Genomic DNA, 14251 nt, shown 5'->3' with positions numbered 1-14251 from the left:
GAGAGCTCAGTCAGACCCTGCTTATGTGTATAAAACACCTTCCTGGTCCTGGTTCTCCAAGCCAGGGCTGCCCTCTGAAAAGCTCACCGCTTCCAAGCCACCTATGAGGCAGTTATTGTGCGTACAGCTCCGTGGATAAGTCACATGTCTGTTCATGGGACGGGAATGTTTACAGAAATTTCCAGGATGTGTCATGGATTTTTTGAACACACATGGTCCTTGAAACACTTCAATTTCCTTGATCCTAAGTAGCCTGTTGTCATGCAGGCCTTTTATGCTAAAGCTACCGATTCACTGCATCTAATCTGAGCTTCACAATGTAATGGGGTGCTTATAAAGCATGATTGCCTGAGAGAGCTACTGTTTTGCATCTCTGTGCCATGGTAGGTTTAGCTAGTCTTAACGGTTCCCAGGGGCTTTGGAAGTCTCCCATGGTCTCTGTTTCCAGGTCTCCAGTGTAGCACACTGATCCACAACTGACATTTTCTTTCAGGAATATTGTAGAAGGGGACAGGAAGTGTTAAAGAAGCTGGACAGGTGGGAAGATTTTTCCTCTGCAGACGTGCGTGTTTATGGACTCAAGCTGCAAACATCTAGAAATCAGCTGGAGGAGTTCTGCACCCGACTGGATGACACCAGGAGTCGGATTGGAGGGACAGTCAGGCTGTACGAATTCTTCGACAAGGTGAGGAAACAAAGTGCTGAGCTTTGAGTAGGGGAAGGTCTGTGCCTAGGAAAGGACATTTCCACTGGGGAATAGGGGGAAGACCCCGTAGTTTTCCTCTGGTCTAATTCTTCTAACCTCCAGGCCCGATGTGGTGGGCACATCCTTACAGTCAGCACCAGGGTCTCGATTGGACAGAAGGGTCCTTGAGCAGTTGGCCTGGAGACCAAGGGACCAGAGTTCTGGTGTCCTGCCTTTCAGCACAGAGGAGGCTTCAAGGCCATGGCAGTGCTGGTGTTTTGCTGAATACCGTGTACTTCATGTTGTGGACAGTTACATGTGTTGATGTGTCATGCAGCCCCTTCACCTGCAACCATAAAAAGAGCCAGTTCTCTGTTCTGGGCAAGTCTGTGCAACAAAACCAGGTCTGAGAACATAGTGCCCAGAACCTCGTGGGTGATGGCAACTGGCTGGAGAGTAGGGTTGCCAATTTTGGTTGGATGTATTCCTGGAGGTTTCATCACATGATATAATATTTAATTAAAAATTAGTCTTTAATTCCTGGAGACTCCCGGATAATCCTGGAGGGTTGGCAACCCCGTTGGCGAGGCCCATAGGGAGTGAGTTGGAACAAATGGCCTGAGATCAGGAGGGGAGGCCGGGTGCCGTGCACATTGTACAGGAGCCCGGAGTACCCAGAGTCCTCACCCCTTTGCTTCGACGTGAACACGGTCTGCCTGCCATCGGGGGCTTGGGGCGGGTTAGTTTCTGAGGTCGCCGATGCAGAAACAGGAAGAGTTTCCATGTACATTTTAAAATCCTTGGCAAGTGTCAAAGGCAAATGAATCCGTGTTCTATTTATTTCCCAGTTGTACAAACACTGGGTATTGAAGTTCTCAAATTCCAGAAAGAATCAGACCGTTCCAGTTAAGCTGTACCAGATGTAGGCGCCGCTTAGACGCCGTCTCTCTGAATTGCCTTGGCAGGCAGAGGTGTTCGGGGAGGGCCGGGGGGGGTGTGTGTGAATGCTGCTAAACACAAAAGCATTCAGAAACAGGCTGCAGCACGAAGGGGTGAAGAGGAAGTGGCCCAGGATGTTGCCGGGTGGTTGTTTGGTGACAGTCTCTGCACATGCGTGTTCCCCCACCCCGGGCTATGCTCTGCCCTCGCTCCTTCATTGAGGGGAGGTTACAGGTGCCCACTGAGAGCAGAATACCGTGGCAGTGTTGTGGAGGGAGCGCCAGGATATCACAGAACAGCACCCAGAGACCGGAGAGAGGAGTCTGACAGCTCCAGTGACAACGATGCTTAGGCCTGGGTGGCGCTGCACAGCCACTGGAGCCTGCAGCAGCAGATCACTCTCCCCAGCGGGGCAAACCAAGGCATGGGAAAGGGCAGCGACTGGTTCAGTGTCCCCGGAAGTGTGTGCAGCACTAGGAGTAGATCCCATGTCTCCTGTTATTTTAACCACTGCACTACCCTTCCTTCCGAGGGGAGACTACCACCACTGCTATAGGAACGCGTTGTGCAGCAGCTAAACACAATCTGACCTGCAATGACTTGGCTTGGAGAGCTCTGCCATTCTGAACTGCATAGGATGTTCCGTATAGTCCATGTTCTGTTATTTCCTTACCCGCTTAATGATTAACAGGGCATTGGTACCCTTTAAACACTTGTTTAGCCCCTTATGTAGAGTCCAGGTAGCTTGTGTCTCAGGAGATGCCGTCCCTTTGTAGAAGAATCCCCTTTTGCCTAGTGTTCTGCAGGGCTGTGGCGTGGGTTGTAAGATGTGGTACAGCACACTCAGGTCTGTTCGCGTAACGCCGACAGACCCCGGTTGTCGGCGGGTGGGATTGAACCTGGGACCTCTGGAGCTAAATGCATGAGCCAAAAGCCATGTGGCCCTTAGCTAAGGCTGTAAAGCAGACTCATCAATCTCTCGCTAAGTGGTCTCGGTGCCATTAGATGGGACAGAACACCACACCCAGAAGGTGTGTGGGGTTACATACTTCCCCTAGCTGAGGAAGCACGTCCCAAGCTTCAGAGTCTCCCCAGTTGAAATCCCAGATGAGTCCCCAATTGTAACGCAAACAGACCCCGGTCGTCGGCGGGCAGGATCGAACTTGGGGCCTCTGGAGCTAAATCATGAGCCTCTACCACAAGAGCTAAAAACCATATGGCTGTTAGCTAAGGCTGTAAAACAGACTCATTAATCTCTCTCTAAGAAGTCTCGGTGCCACTAGATGGGACAGAACACCACACCCAGGAGGTGTGTGGGTTACATTTGCAGCTGAACCAGGCTGGGGATGGAAGCTTGTCTTACAAGCTCTGCAGGTGCATTGGTGAATGCAAAACTTGACGGAACAGTTTGAAAGTTTCTTGAGATGATTACATTAGATCTCTATCTCAAATCCATTCTGCCTGCCAAAAGCAAAGGCAAAGGCAAAGGCATGGTATGATGTGGAGAGGGAAGAACGGAAGTTCAGTCTAAATTAATTTACTCTCTTCCATTGCCAGGCCTCTCTGATCTCACACAACCACCTTCTGTTCCTGCTGGTGGCTCCCTGACCCCTAAAGGCCTTCTTGATAAGCCTGAGCCTGGATGGGGCAGTGGCAGGAGGCTGCGATTAGCAGCATCCCTGGTCTTCTTCCCCATAAAGACCCTGCAGTGTGCCAGATCACGTGGTCTGGAGGCGAGCAGTCAGGCCGCATGCTCTGTGGGGTCGAGAGTCTCCTTGGTGCTGCAGAATATGGCGGGTGCCAGAAGAATGGAGGGATTGTGTGGTTGGCCCATGCACATACTTGCTGCCCAGTGAGAGAGGTGAATTCCACCTCAGGAAATCTGCCGGCTGCTGTCCCAGCTGAGGGCTTCCTGTGGTGGGCAAGTGCTCACTGGGGTGTTGGGTGCAGGGTGTGAGAGCAGGGCAGTGCTGCCCCACTTGGCAGACCCCTAAAGACCTGTCCTTTGGATCCTACTCTCGGTCCTGACTTGACTTAGGCCATTAAAGGTTGGGTGGGTGAATGATTCCAGCATTCAGTGTCCCAGAGCCCTTTGCAGCATGTGTGTTAGGAGGTGCAGCCCCTCCCCAGGGCTGGGAATCGCTGGGCAAACCAGAATTGCCTGAAGGGTTTATTAGAGGCCAAGGACAAGCAGTTGGAGAAAAGGTCTGTGTGGTGAAGCAGCCTGAGCTGGCCAGGCCGCAGGCAGCTCGCACTCTAGGCTGGCTGGATTCCTTCTCCCTCCCTCCCTCCCTCCCCACTCCTCAGAGGATGCAGCTAAGGCCAAGCTGAATGTTTCCCCTTGTCTGCACTTCCTTTATAACGGCAGTTCTTGGTGCCTGACAAAGGCTGGGCATGTGCTGGGCTGAGTGGAAGAGGAGGCTTCCCATCCTGCCCCTGCTGAGGGGAGGAAGGGCGGGGGTTGCTTCTCTGAGTATGTGTCCGTGTGGATCCCAGTGTTGGTGCATACGTGCCTCAAGTGTGCGAAGCCAGATTCTTTAGCAGCCCCCATGAGGCTGCGCATGCCCCTCCTTCCCCCCCCGTTGCCCCCATGCACTGCCACAAGGGCACAAAGGGCAGGGCAGGGCAGGCCCACGACTCCCCCTGGGTTCCCTCTTACCACCTGTGCCAGCAGGATAGAAACTAGCAGTGTAGTGTCTGCTGACAACCCTCGCATGAGCTGTCTGTACCTGCACTTCTTCACGTGGTGCTGACTTCTCTGCCCAAGTCTTGGAGTTGCCCGTCTGCTGGACAGAGCGCTGGATGGTCAGATTGTGACCCGAATGGGGGTGTTCGAGTCTGGCTCTTCTTGGCCTGACACCACTCTCAGAGATTGTTGTAGGACGCAGTGCTTGAGTCCTGTGATTTCTGGTTCAAGTGGAGAATGGAAGGCGAACCGAGCAGTGGCCTGGGATGTGGAATTCACCCAGGCAGGAAAGTCGTCATCTGTGTGCATGCAGGTGCCACTTTTGGGGGTCTAATACTTTTATTCACCCCCCCAAACCCAGATCTCAAGTAATCCCAACTTGGCCAAGATCCACTGAAAGATAAAGATCCCAAACAACTGGAGCTGTTTGAGAGAAAGTCCCATTCCTCTGCATCACTCCAGCTGCAAGTGACTAATTTCCAAACCCTACTAGCCAAATGGGACAGAGTGATGCTATTCATCAGTCAAACGGCCTCACCAGGCTAGACAGGAGTTTAAGGACTTTGTAAAAGAGGGACAAGCTAGTGACAAAGACTTGCCTGCAAGCCTTAATGAATGCAGCTGACACCTCGGCTAGGTCCATGGCTAAAATAGAATCATAGAATATCAGGGTTGGAAGAGACCTCAGGAGTTCATCTAGTCCCACCCCCTGCTCAAAGCAGGACCAATCCCCAACTAAATCATCCCAGCCAGGGCTTTGTCAAGCCTGACCTTAATAACCTCTAAGGACGGGGAGTCCACCACCTCCCTAGGTAGCCCATTCCAGTGCTTCACCACCCTCCTAGTGAAATAGTGTTTCCTAATATCCAACCTAGACCTCCCCCACTGCAACTTGAGACCATTGCTCCTTGTTCTGTCATCTGCCACCACTGAGAACAGTCTAGATCCATCCTCTTTGGAACCCCCCTTCAGGTAGTTGAAAGCAGCTATCAAATCCCCCCTCACTCTTCTCTTCTGCAGACTAAATAAGCCCAGTTCCCTCAGCCTCTCCTCGTAACTCATGTGCCCCAGCCCCCTAATCATTTTTGTTTCCCTCCACTGGACTCTCTCCAATTTGTCCACATCCTTCTTGTAGTGGGGGGCCCAAAACTTGGATGACTCCAAGACAGCCCTACAGCCCCTGTGAATCTACACACATCTGGTGTATACTGCAAAACATACCACCCCAACAGCAACAACAACAGAGACAGGGGACACCTTCATACCACAGCCAGTCCAGGATGTGGCCAAGATATGGTAGCGCACATCAACCCTCCCCAACCCCGGCCACGCACGTCACTCTGTCCACATGGTGGCAAATTTGCCAGCTCAGCTGAGAGCTGCACCAAGACCAGTTGAGTGAGCACTGCTTTTGGAAGCCACCTCGCCTTGTTCCACGGGGCAAGGGTGGGCATCACCATTGACAAATGGGTGATAGATATCGTCACCCATAGCTATACCATCCAGTTCCATCCCCCTTCCCCATCCCTCTTCAGGGATCCTTCTCATGAGAGCCTTTTACAATCAGCCGTGGCCTTGTTGCTCTGTCTGGGAGCCGTAGAGAAGATGCCTCAGGAATACAGGGGAAGAGGCTCCTACTCCTTGTATCTCCTCATTCCAGAGAAGAACGGGTCTTCATCCTATGCTGGATCTGAGGAGGCTCAGCAAACGCATTCACTGCCTCAGATTCAGGAGGTAACGCTTGCCTCCATCATTCCGTCACTCCAAGCTCCAGGACTCCTTGTGAACTACGAGAAATTGTCTCACACACCCTCACAGAGACTATAATTCATAGGAGCGCTGCTCAGCTCACAGCCAGCACAGGCTGCTCTGACGCACAGATTCAGGGCCCTTCAGTTCTTCATACATGACATAAGGGTGAGACCAGGTACAGCAGTTCACACGTGCCTTGGATTGCTAGGGCACATTGGCACGTACCTTTGTGATGTCGCTTGCCAGACGGCCCCTGAGGCCATTGCAACGCTGGCTAAAGACAGTGCACTCCCAGCCAAGCACCATACAAACAAAGCTGTCATGGTACTGCCTCAATCCTGCAAGAACTGACCTGGTGGCTGGATCCTTTGAGTGGGAGGAAGGAACGTGAGGGCCTTCTTGACCCTCTCCCTGAGAACAATGGTTATGGACGCAAGGACAGGTTGGGGTACCCGCTCGAATCACCTCCAAATGCAAGGAGTTTGGTTCTCAGATGATCCAAAATTGCACTTGAGTGGGACCTGTCGCGTTCTTATAGTATTGAGCGTGTGCTGGGTTCTATCCCCTGATTACTCAGTTTCAGGACCATAAAGGCAGAGAGAGAGAGATCACTTGATCATTACCTGTTAGGTTCACTCCCTCTGGGACACCTGGCATTGGCCACTGTCGACAGACAGGATACTGGGCTGGATGGACCTTTGGTCTGACCCAGTACGGCCATTCTTATGTTCTTATGTACAATGGCGCCAGTGGCTCCATGGAGCCAGGCCCATGCTGAGAAGGGGCCACAGCTTGCTCCACTTGCACTGCGCCCTGAGACCCCGCCAGCCCGCTCCCACCCACCCACCACTTGCTCCTCTCAGCCTGCCCGCCAGCCGGCTGAGGGCTCCTCTCCGTCCCCTGGCCCCACCTGCCGGCTCCTCTCTGCCCCCTGGCTGGACCCCAGTGCACCTCCGGCTCCGGGCAGTCTCTGCTTCCTACCACCTGGGGGGCCCCACCTGTCTCCCCGGAGCTGAGCCATCTGGGACTGGTGCAGAAGCCTGGCCAGTTTCAGCCAGGTGGGGGGGGGGCTTGGCTCGGCCCCTCCAGGCAAGTGGGTTCTGAGGGAACCCGGCCGGGCCAGGTGCTGTCCTGGCTGATCGCACCACTCCCAAGGGGCCGGAGCGATTCCCCACCCCGGGACCAGCCCTGGCTGCGCTGCCGGCTCAGCCCGGCACACAGTCATCTCCCAGAGGGCCGGTGAGTGCGGCCGGGAGGCAGGGGGTGGGGAGTGGGTCTCTTAGGGATCTGGGGGGTGCTGGGCTGTGAGGGGGTGGGGAAGATGTGTGTGTTGGGGCACTAGGGTGTGGGGGTTGTGTGGGGGGTCCTGGGCAGTTGTAGTGGGGCTGTGGGCGGGGGGGGGCACTGGACAGGGGTGTTGGTGTGCAGGGCGCTGTGCATTTGTGGCAGGGTCTGGGGGGTAGTGCTGAGCATAGTGGGTCTGGGGGGGCTCTGGCCATAGGGTGTTGGGGAGTGTTGGGGGGGGAGATGTGTGGCACAGCATGGGCCCGCCCCCAAGGGGAAGGGGCACGCTGGCAGCACAGGGCCAGGCGGGCCAGTGTGCATCCGGCAACTGCCCATTTGTAACTAGTGCCCTCGCACTGGTCTGGGTGGAGCGGGGCCGCCCCTGCCATGTCCCATTGCCCCTGGCTGGCCCCTCGCTCTGGGGACCGACCCCCCCACCCCCGTGCCACGCCCCATTGCCCCTGGCTGGCCCCTCGCTCTGGGGACCGACCCCCCCACCCCCGTGCCAGGCGCCATTGCCCTTGGCCGGCCCCTCGCTCTGGGGACCGACCCCCCCCACCCCCGTGCCACGCCCCATTGCCCCTGGCCGGCCCCTCGCTCTGGGGACCGACCTCCCCACGCCCGTGCCAGGCGCCATTGCCCCTGGCCGGCCCCTCGCTCTGGGGACCGACCCCCCCACCCCCGTGCCAGGCGCCATTGCCCCTGGCCGGCCCCTCGCTCTGGGGACCGACCCCCCCACCCCCGTGCCACGCCCCATTGCCCCTGGCCGGCCCCTCGCTCTGGGGACCGACCCCCCCACCCCCCTGCCACGCCCCATTGCCCCTGGCCGGCCCCTCGCTCTGGGGACCGACCCCCCCACGCCCGTGCCAGGCGCCATTGCCCCTGGCCGGCCCCTCGCTCTGGGGACCGACCCCCCCACCCCGGTGCCACGCCCCATTGCCCCTGGCCGGCCCCTCGCTCTGGGGACCGACCCCCCCACCCCCGTGCCACGCCCCATTGCCCCTGGCCGGCCCCTCGCTCTGGGGACCGACCCCCCCACCCCCCCTGCCACGCCCCATTGCCCCTGGCCGGCCCCTCGCTCTGGGGACCGACCCCCCCACCCCCCTGCCAGGCGCCATTGCCCCTGGCCGGCCCCTCGCTCTGGGGACCGACCCCCCCACCCCCCTGCCACGCGCCATTGCCCCTGGCCGGCCCCTCGCTCTGGGGACCGACCCCCCCACCCCCCTGCCAGGCGCCATTGCCCCTGGCCGGCCCCTCGCTCTGGGGACCGACCCCCCCACGCCCGTGCCAGGCGCCATTGCCCCTGGCCGGCCCCTCGCTCTGGGGACCGACCCCCCCACCCCGGTGCCACGCCCCATTGCCCCTGGCCGGCCCCTCGCTCTGGGGACCGACCCCCCCACCCCCCTGCCACGCCCCATTGCCCCTGGCCGGCCCCTCGCTCTGGGGACCGACCCCACCCCCGTGCCCGGCGCCATTGCCTCCATGGGGGCCCACAAATATGTTTGGAGCCGGGCCCACAAAAGGTTAATCTGTCCCTGCCTCTAGGGGATTCTCTGGGTCCTCAGTCAGATCCTTTGTGGGGTTCGTTCTGTCACAGGATCCCTTGCCCCCACCCCACCAGGATTCTCTCCGGGTGTCTGTCTTGTGGAGACTCCCAGCCCTCCAAGACAGCCGGGCTCTCTGTCTCATGCACAGCCCTGTCCCCACTGGAGTTTTCTGCTGTGCCTGGAGAGCATCCTCCGTCCCCTCCTGGTGGCCTGTCTGCTGTGCCGCTCCTTCCCCTCCCGCCTCCCTGGTCTGGGAGCCCCCATCCCCTGTGTGTGTGAGTGACATACCCCCCTCATGCAGGGTTTCTCATGCCTTGGACTCTGAACACAGACACCACTCTCCTTTGTGAGTCAGCAAACAAAGGGCTGGCCAGGGAAGGAGGTTCCTATGACTGAGGGGGGGACAGCCAGCCTGTAATCTATAGGGCAGCTCCTCCCCATTGTCCCTGTAGGAATGCTAATGTGGCTGTACATTCCATCTGCCAGCAAGTGTCACTCCTTCTATGGGCTGAAACGGGGCCAGGGGCCCCGGCTGACATCAGCTCACAGCTGCATGTGGGCCAGACTCTGCTCTCGGGAGCAGTTCTCTGCATTTTCCCTTTGAATGAAATACATACTCCCCTGCTTTCAGCAGCAAACAGACACTGAAAATGCTCTTGTAAGTACCAAGCGTCCAGCATGCCATTGGATTGAGGCGGTTGAGAACAAGGCTTTCCATTCAGGAGCTCGTGTGCACTGGTCTGTGTGTATTCAGGGTGAAGCTTGTGTGCTGTCCGTGCTCAGACACAATCCAAAGGACTCTCTGTGTGTGGGCGCGTTTGCATGCTCTCTAAAGCCCAGAGTTGCACTATCTGTCTTTTAATATAGCAGCGACAGCCCACTAATGTGAACTGACCTCTTCCTTTATTTGCTAATGCTTTACGATCTTTGCACTCTAGTGTAAATGTAGCTGCTGTGATCGCTGGGTGCCTGGAAACCCTTGGCATGAGAAGTTAGAAAGTGCAGGCTGCCACGGACGTACCTGCGCCTGGCGAGGGGCTCCCTTTTGCTGCATGGCTTGGTTTCATTGGTTGTGGACAATGGAAGGCAGCAGAAAGCTGTGACTTGGTCCTGCTGCTCATTCCATGCTGCTTCTGATTGTGGGGGGCTTGGCTGTCCTGTGGGGTGAACGCTCTCGCCCGTTTCAGGGGATGGGCTTGCTATCTAGACTTTGGAATTTGAAAACTAGGCTTTGAAAAAGTAACCAGATTCCTCCAAGACAGAAGACTGCACCTCCTCACCAGAGGATGTTCTGGACAGCAGGACTTGGAGTCCCCACCAGCAAGTTTCAGGGACATCTCGCTGGTGAGACAACCAGCACCCAGTTCATTCTGCCGCTGGAAAATGGGAAGGTGATGTCCTCGACCACACGGCTTGGGGATCTTTCTTGTCAGCCTCTAGCTCAGTGTTTCTCAAATGCAGCCACCATGGCTCCATGCGACCACCGCGGGTATTTCCTGCGGCCACACTCTCCTGGGCAGTGATTGGGGGGGGTGCAAAGCATTCACCCCCTTCCCCGGGGCCACCAGTAGGGATTGGGCCCTGCCCCCCTCTGGAGCCACAAACCCCAGAGGAGCAGGCAGCCACTGTGTGTTCCCCCTTTCCCGGGGCAGTGGGGCTCAGGCTTCCGGCTTCAACCCTGGGGTATTGGGCAGCAGCTCCTGCCACGGGGCTTCGAGTTCCAGCCGCAGGGCTTCGGGCTCCATCCCTTGGCCGCGGGGCTTCAGGCTCCAGCCCCGGGCTCACCACCACCCCCATCAGCCATGGTCCCCGATGACTCCCTACCCACCTCTCCATTCAGAGCTTAATTTGTTCCCCGGCTTGCCGGGGCTGAGTAAGTCTGCTGTGAAAAATGATATTAACAAATCTACAAATATCAGTTTTCACAGGAGCAGACATAGAAGCTAGCAAGTCTCAAAAAAAAAAAAAAAAAAAAACAACCCAGCAACCAAAAAAAGCAAAAGAAACAACAACAAAAAAGAGAAGAACATGCAAAGTGTAGAATAGAATATTGGGGTTGGAAGGGACCTCAGGAGGTCATCTAGTCCAACCCCCTGCTCAAAGCAGGGCCAATCCCCAGACAGATTTTTGCCCCAGATCCCTAAATGGCCCCCTCAAAGATTAAACTCACAACCCTGGGTTTAGCAGACCAATGCTCAAACCCCTGAACTATCCCTTCCCCCCAAAGCACCTTATTTTGTTTCTATTCTGTTTAGGTCCAGTAATGAATAGAAACAATTGTACATTATTTTTATTATTGAGTCTGGAAAAAAAAACGCTACATAAATAAATTACAATGATTTGGACATGTATATGTGCATAATTAATTGTTTTTCCAGAAGTTAAGTATTTTAGGAAAAATTGTCAGAGCTGCCACCAGCACTAGTTGGTGGCCGCACTCTATGGCCACCAAAAATGTTCTTGTGAGAACCCCTGCTCTAGCTAGCAGCCCCGGCTACAGTTGGTGGTTCTGCCCCTCCAGCTCCTGAAAGGGAGAAGGAGCTTTCTGCTTCTGGCTGCAGTGAGGGGACTGCTCTCTGCTACTCAGCCCTTCCCCTAGGCACAAAGACAAGAGGTGCTGTAGATCAGTGGCTCTCAGTCTTTCCAGACAACTGTCCCCCTTTCTGCAGTCTGATTTGTCTTGCGTACCCCCAAGTTTCACCTCACTTAAAAACTACTTGCTCACAAAATCAGACATAAAAATACAAAAGTGTCACAGCCCACTAATAATGAAAAATGGCCGACTTTCTCATTGTTACCATATAATTATAAAATAAATCAATTGGAATATAACGATTGTACTTACATTGCAGTGTATAGTATATAGAGCAGTATAAACAAGTCACTGTCTGTATGAAATGTTAGTTTGTACTGACTTCGCTAGTGCTTTTTACGGAGCCTGTTGTAAAACCAGGCAAATCTCTAGGTGAGCTGATGGACCCCTGGAAGACGTACCCCTGGCTGAGAACCACGACTATAGATGAACCGTAGACAGACAGCCGGAAGGGAGCCTGCCAGCCAGGAGTGGGCAGCGGCCCAGAGTTTTCAAACTCTGAGCCACCTTTCATTGCATGCAGGAGTCTAGATTAGCCTTCGAGTTACTTGTCTTTAAATGAAGATCAGGTTCCCAGCTCTGTAAATTAGATGAGAACCAAAGAGAGCAGCAGTGAAAAGCATAGAGTCAAAGAAGAAACTCCGCAAATAAGCCTTGTTCCCACGAGGGTAACGGCTACAAACTGGGACACCCCCCACGCGTCGCCTCTGACACCATGCCTTTTGATCAAGAATCCATAGTGGGATAAACATGTAGCATGCTCTCCCTCGCCCTCTGCTTAGTCCTGGATGGTGTTCTCTCTTCAGGGCGTTCTGCATGAAAGTCCCAAACAGCAGCTTGAGACTCAGGGGGTCTAATTAACAGCAGCTTGAGACTCAGGAGATTGACTCAGGATAGAGAAAAAAGCTCAGATTAACATAAAATAAGTAGTCTGCATAACACTTGTAGTCTGCCAGTGTGCTCATCTAGATGGAGTCCCCTTGGGTTCTTTCACCCCTCTTAGCCAGGCAGCATCTCTGTGAGACAGCCTCTGGTTTCAGGTCCTCTTTCTCTCTTGTCATCTCCCTCAGTTACAGTCTGTGTTTCGGTGTAAAATCAGGCATCCCACCGAGATGTGCTCTCTGAGGAGGTTTATTGTCGTCTTTTATCGTCAACATGGTGGGTTTGAAAGTCAGTCACTATTATACCCAGTGCTGCTGAGTGAACAGGCTTGGGGGTGGAAGGTTGATCCACGCAACAGGAGCTCTCCGCTATTTCTGCCCTCTGGTTCTTATTGGAAAAGTTCTCTTCTAAGGCCTATAAACCTCCTTGCTAAAGTTGACTGTCTCTGACTAAGTTATTGACCTGGTAGATAACTCCCTGTCTCGGGTTTAACAAGATGGAGCATTGTATGTAGAGTTCTTAGACGTCTCTCTAAACAGTGATTCTGATTTATAACAAAAAGGAATTATTGAAAGATTAAATCCAGCCTGCCACAGCTCAGCAAGGGCATTATGTTTTGCCAAATTAGTGACCAGAGATTTCTGCAGTGTTGATCTTCCTCCAAGAATTCATTGTCAGCTCCATCAGCTTCCAGGCTGTTTCCTCGAGGTGGTCTGTTACAAGCTGCATTGCTGAACTCACATCCCAAAGGAAATAAGCCTTTGCTCACTCCTTGCCACTCTCCAAAGCTTGCAGTTAGAGACTTCACAATGTTTCGGGCTTTTCTTTGTCCTCGTGCTGCGTGGCTCAGATGTGGGACTAACAGTTTTTGTCCATCGAGTGCTATTTAACCCACCATCCAAAGACCTCGCTGCATCACAGGCAGGGGTGCTGCGGTGCTACACCCAAGGAACTCTAACAGCTGAAAACAAGGAAGTCTCTGGTTAAGGCAATCTTGGTGCACGGGCCATAGCACCCACGCCTCACAATGACCAACTGCTCAGTCAGACCACACACCTAGAGAAGACGCTCCCTGACATTTCCAGTGCAGCGAAACGCATGCACAGAATTCCCGTGACTCGCACTTGATCACGAACCTGATCCCAAGTGTCTGCTGCTGCTGCTCCCACCTCTCCCTGCCTCCTGCCTTTCACCAAAAACTCCATTTGCCTCCCTCTCCCAGAGCTTCTCTTCCAGGACTGACTGAATCTTGCTCTGTGGGCTTCTTGCAGCTCACAGAGGGTCCACTCCCCTGCAGCTGGAGACTGATGGGGAGAGGAGGTTGTGGTGGTATCTGCTCAGTAGCAGGGTTCTCAGCCAACACACAGCTCTTCTCAGTAGCCAGGCTACCTCTTCCACCTCCCGCTTGGTATTATCTTTACATTTCCAGGAGTGCCTATATGCTGTCTTGTTTAGTTCACATAGCTCCAGCTTCAGACTCCTTGATACACTGCAAAAGATCTGAACCCCTCTGCCCTTGCCGGCTTCTCTTCCCCAAGACTTTCAGGTCAGTTGAGATCCTCAATGTAAATATTTCCGTGTGCCCCCATTCCTCCCTTCAGTTGCGGCTGTGAAAGTCAGTGACTGGCAGGCTTTCTGAGCAAAATGGAATCTAAACATGCAGGAAATCAGAACTTTTATAGCCCCCTCCCTAAAGGCACTAAAGCATCCTCTCTTCTCTCTGGGCTGAGGGATTTCTCAGCTTCACGCACAAGAAACCCATCGAGAAGTGCACGCCCCCCAGCTTGAGTTTGTTGCTGACAGTGGCCTCTCCTGGACCGTGTCAAGTACCCTATTCATGGAATCAAGCTACACTCTCTGGAAGGCGTTCTTCGCCATGATTT

General features: G+C 54.6%; 1 protein-coding gene across 1 annotated transcript in view; it reads left to right on the top strand.

The window, feature by feature from the left end:
* The window catches only part of PLEKHG4 (pleckstrin homology and RhoGEF domain containing G4), a 164192-nt gene that overhangs the window by 115784 nt on the left and 34157 nt on the right, over nucleotides 1–14251 (top strand). Inside the window, exons 13-14 of the mRNA XM_065416667.1 lie at nucleotides 494–685; nucleotides 9528–9551. Coding sequence (XP_065272739.1) covers nucleotides 494–685; nucleotides 9528–9551 — 216 coding nt within the window. The remainder of the gene's footprint in view (nucleotides 1–493; nucleotides 686–9527; nucleotides 9552–14251) is intronic.

This window comes from Emys orbicularis, chromosome 14, assembly GCF_028017835.1.
Source record: "Emys orbicularis isolate rEmyOrb1 chromosome 14, rEmyOrb1.hap1, whole genome shotgun sequence".
NCBI classification, from domain to species: Eukaryota; Metazoa; Chordata; order Testudines; family Emydidae; genus Emys; species Emys orbicularis.
This window is presented reverse-complemented; position numbering and strand designations above follow the sequence as displayed.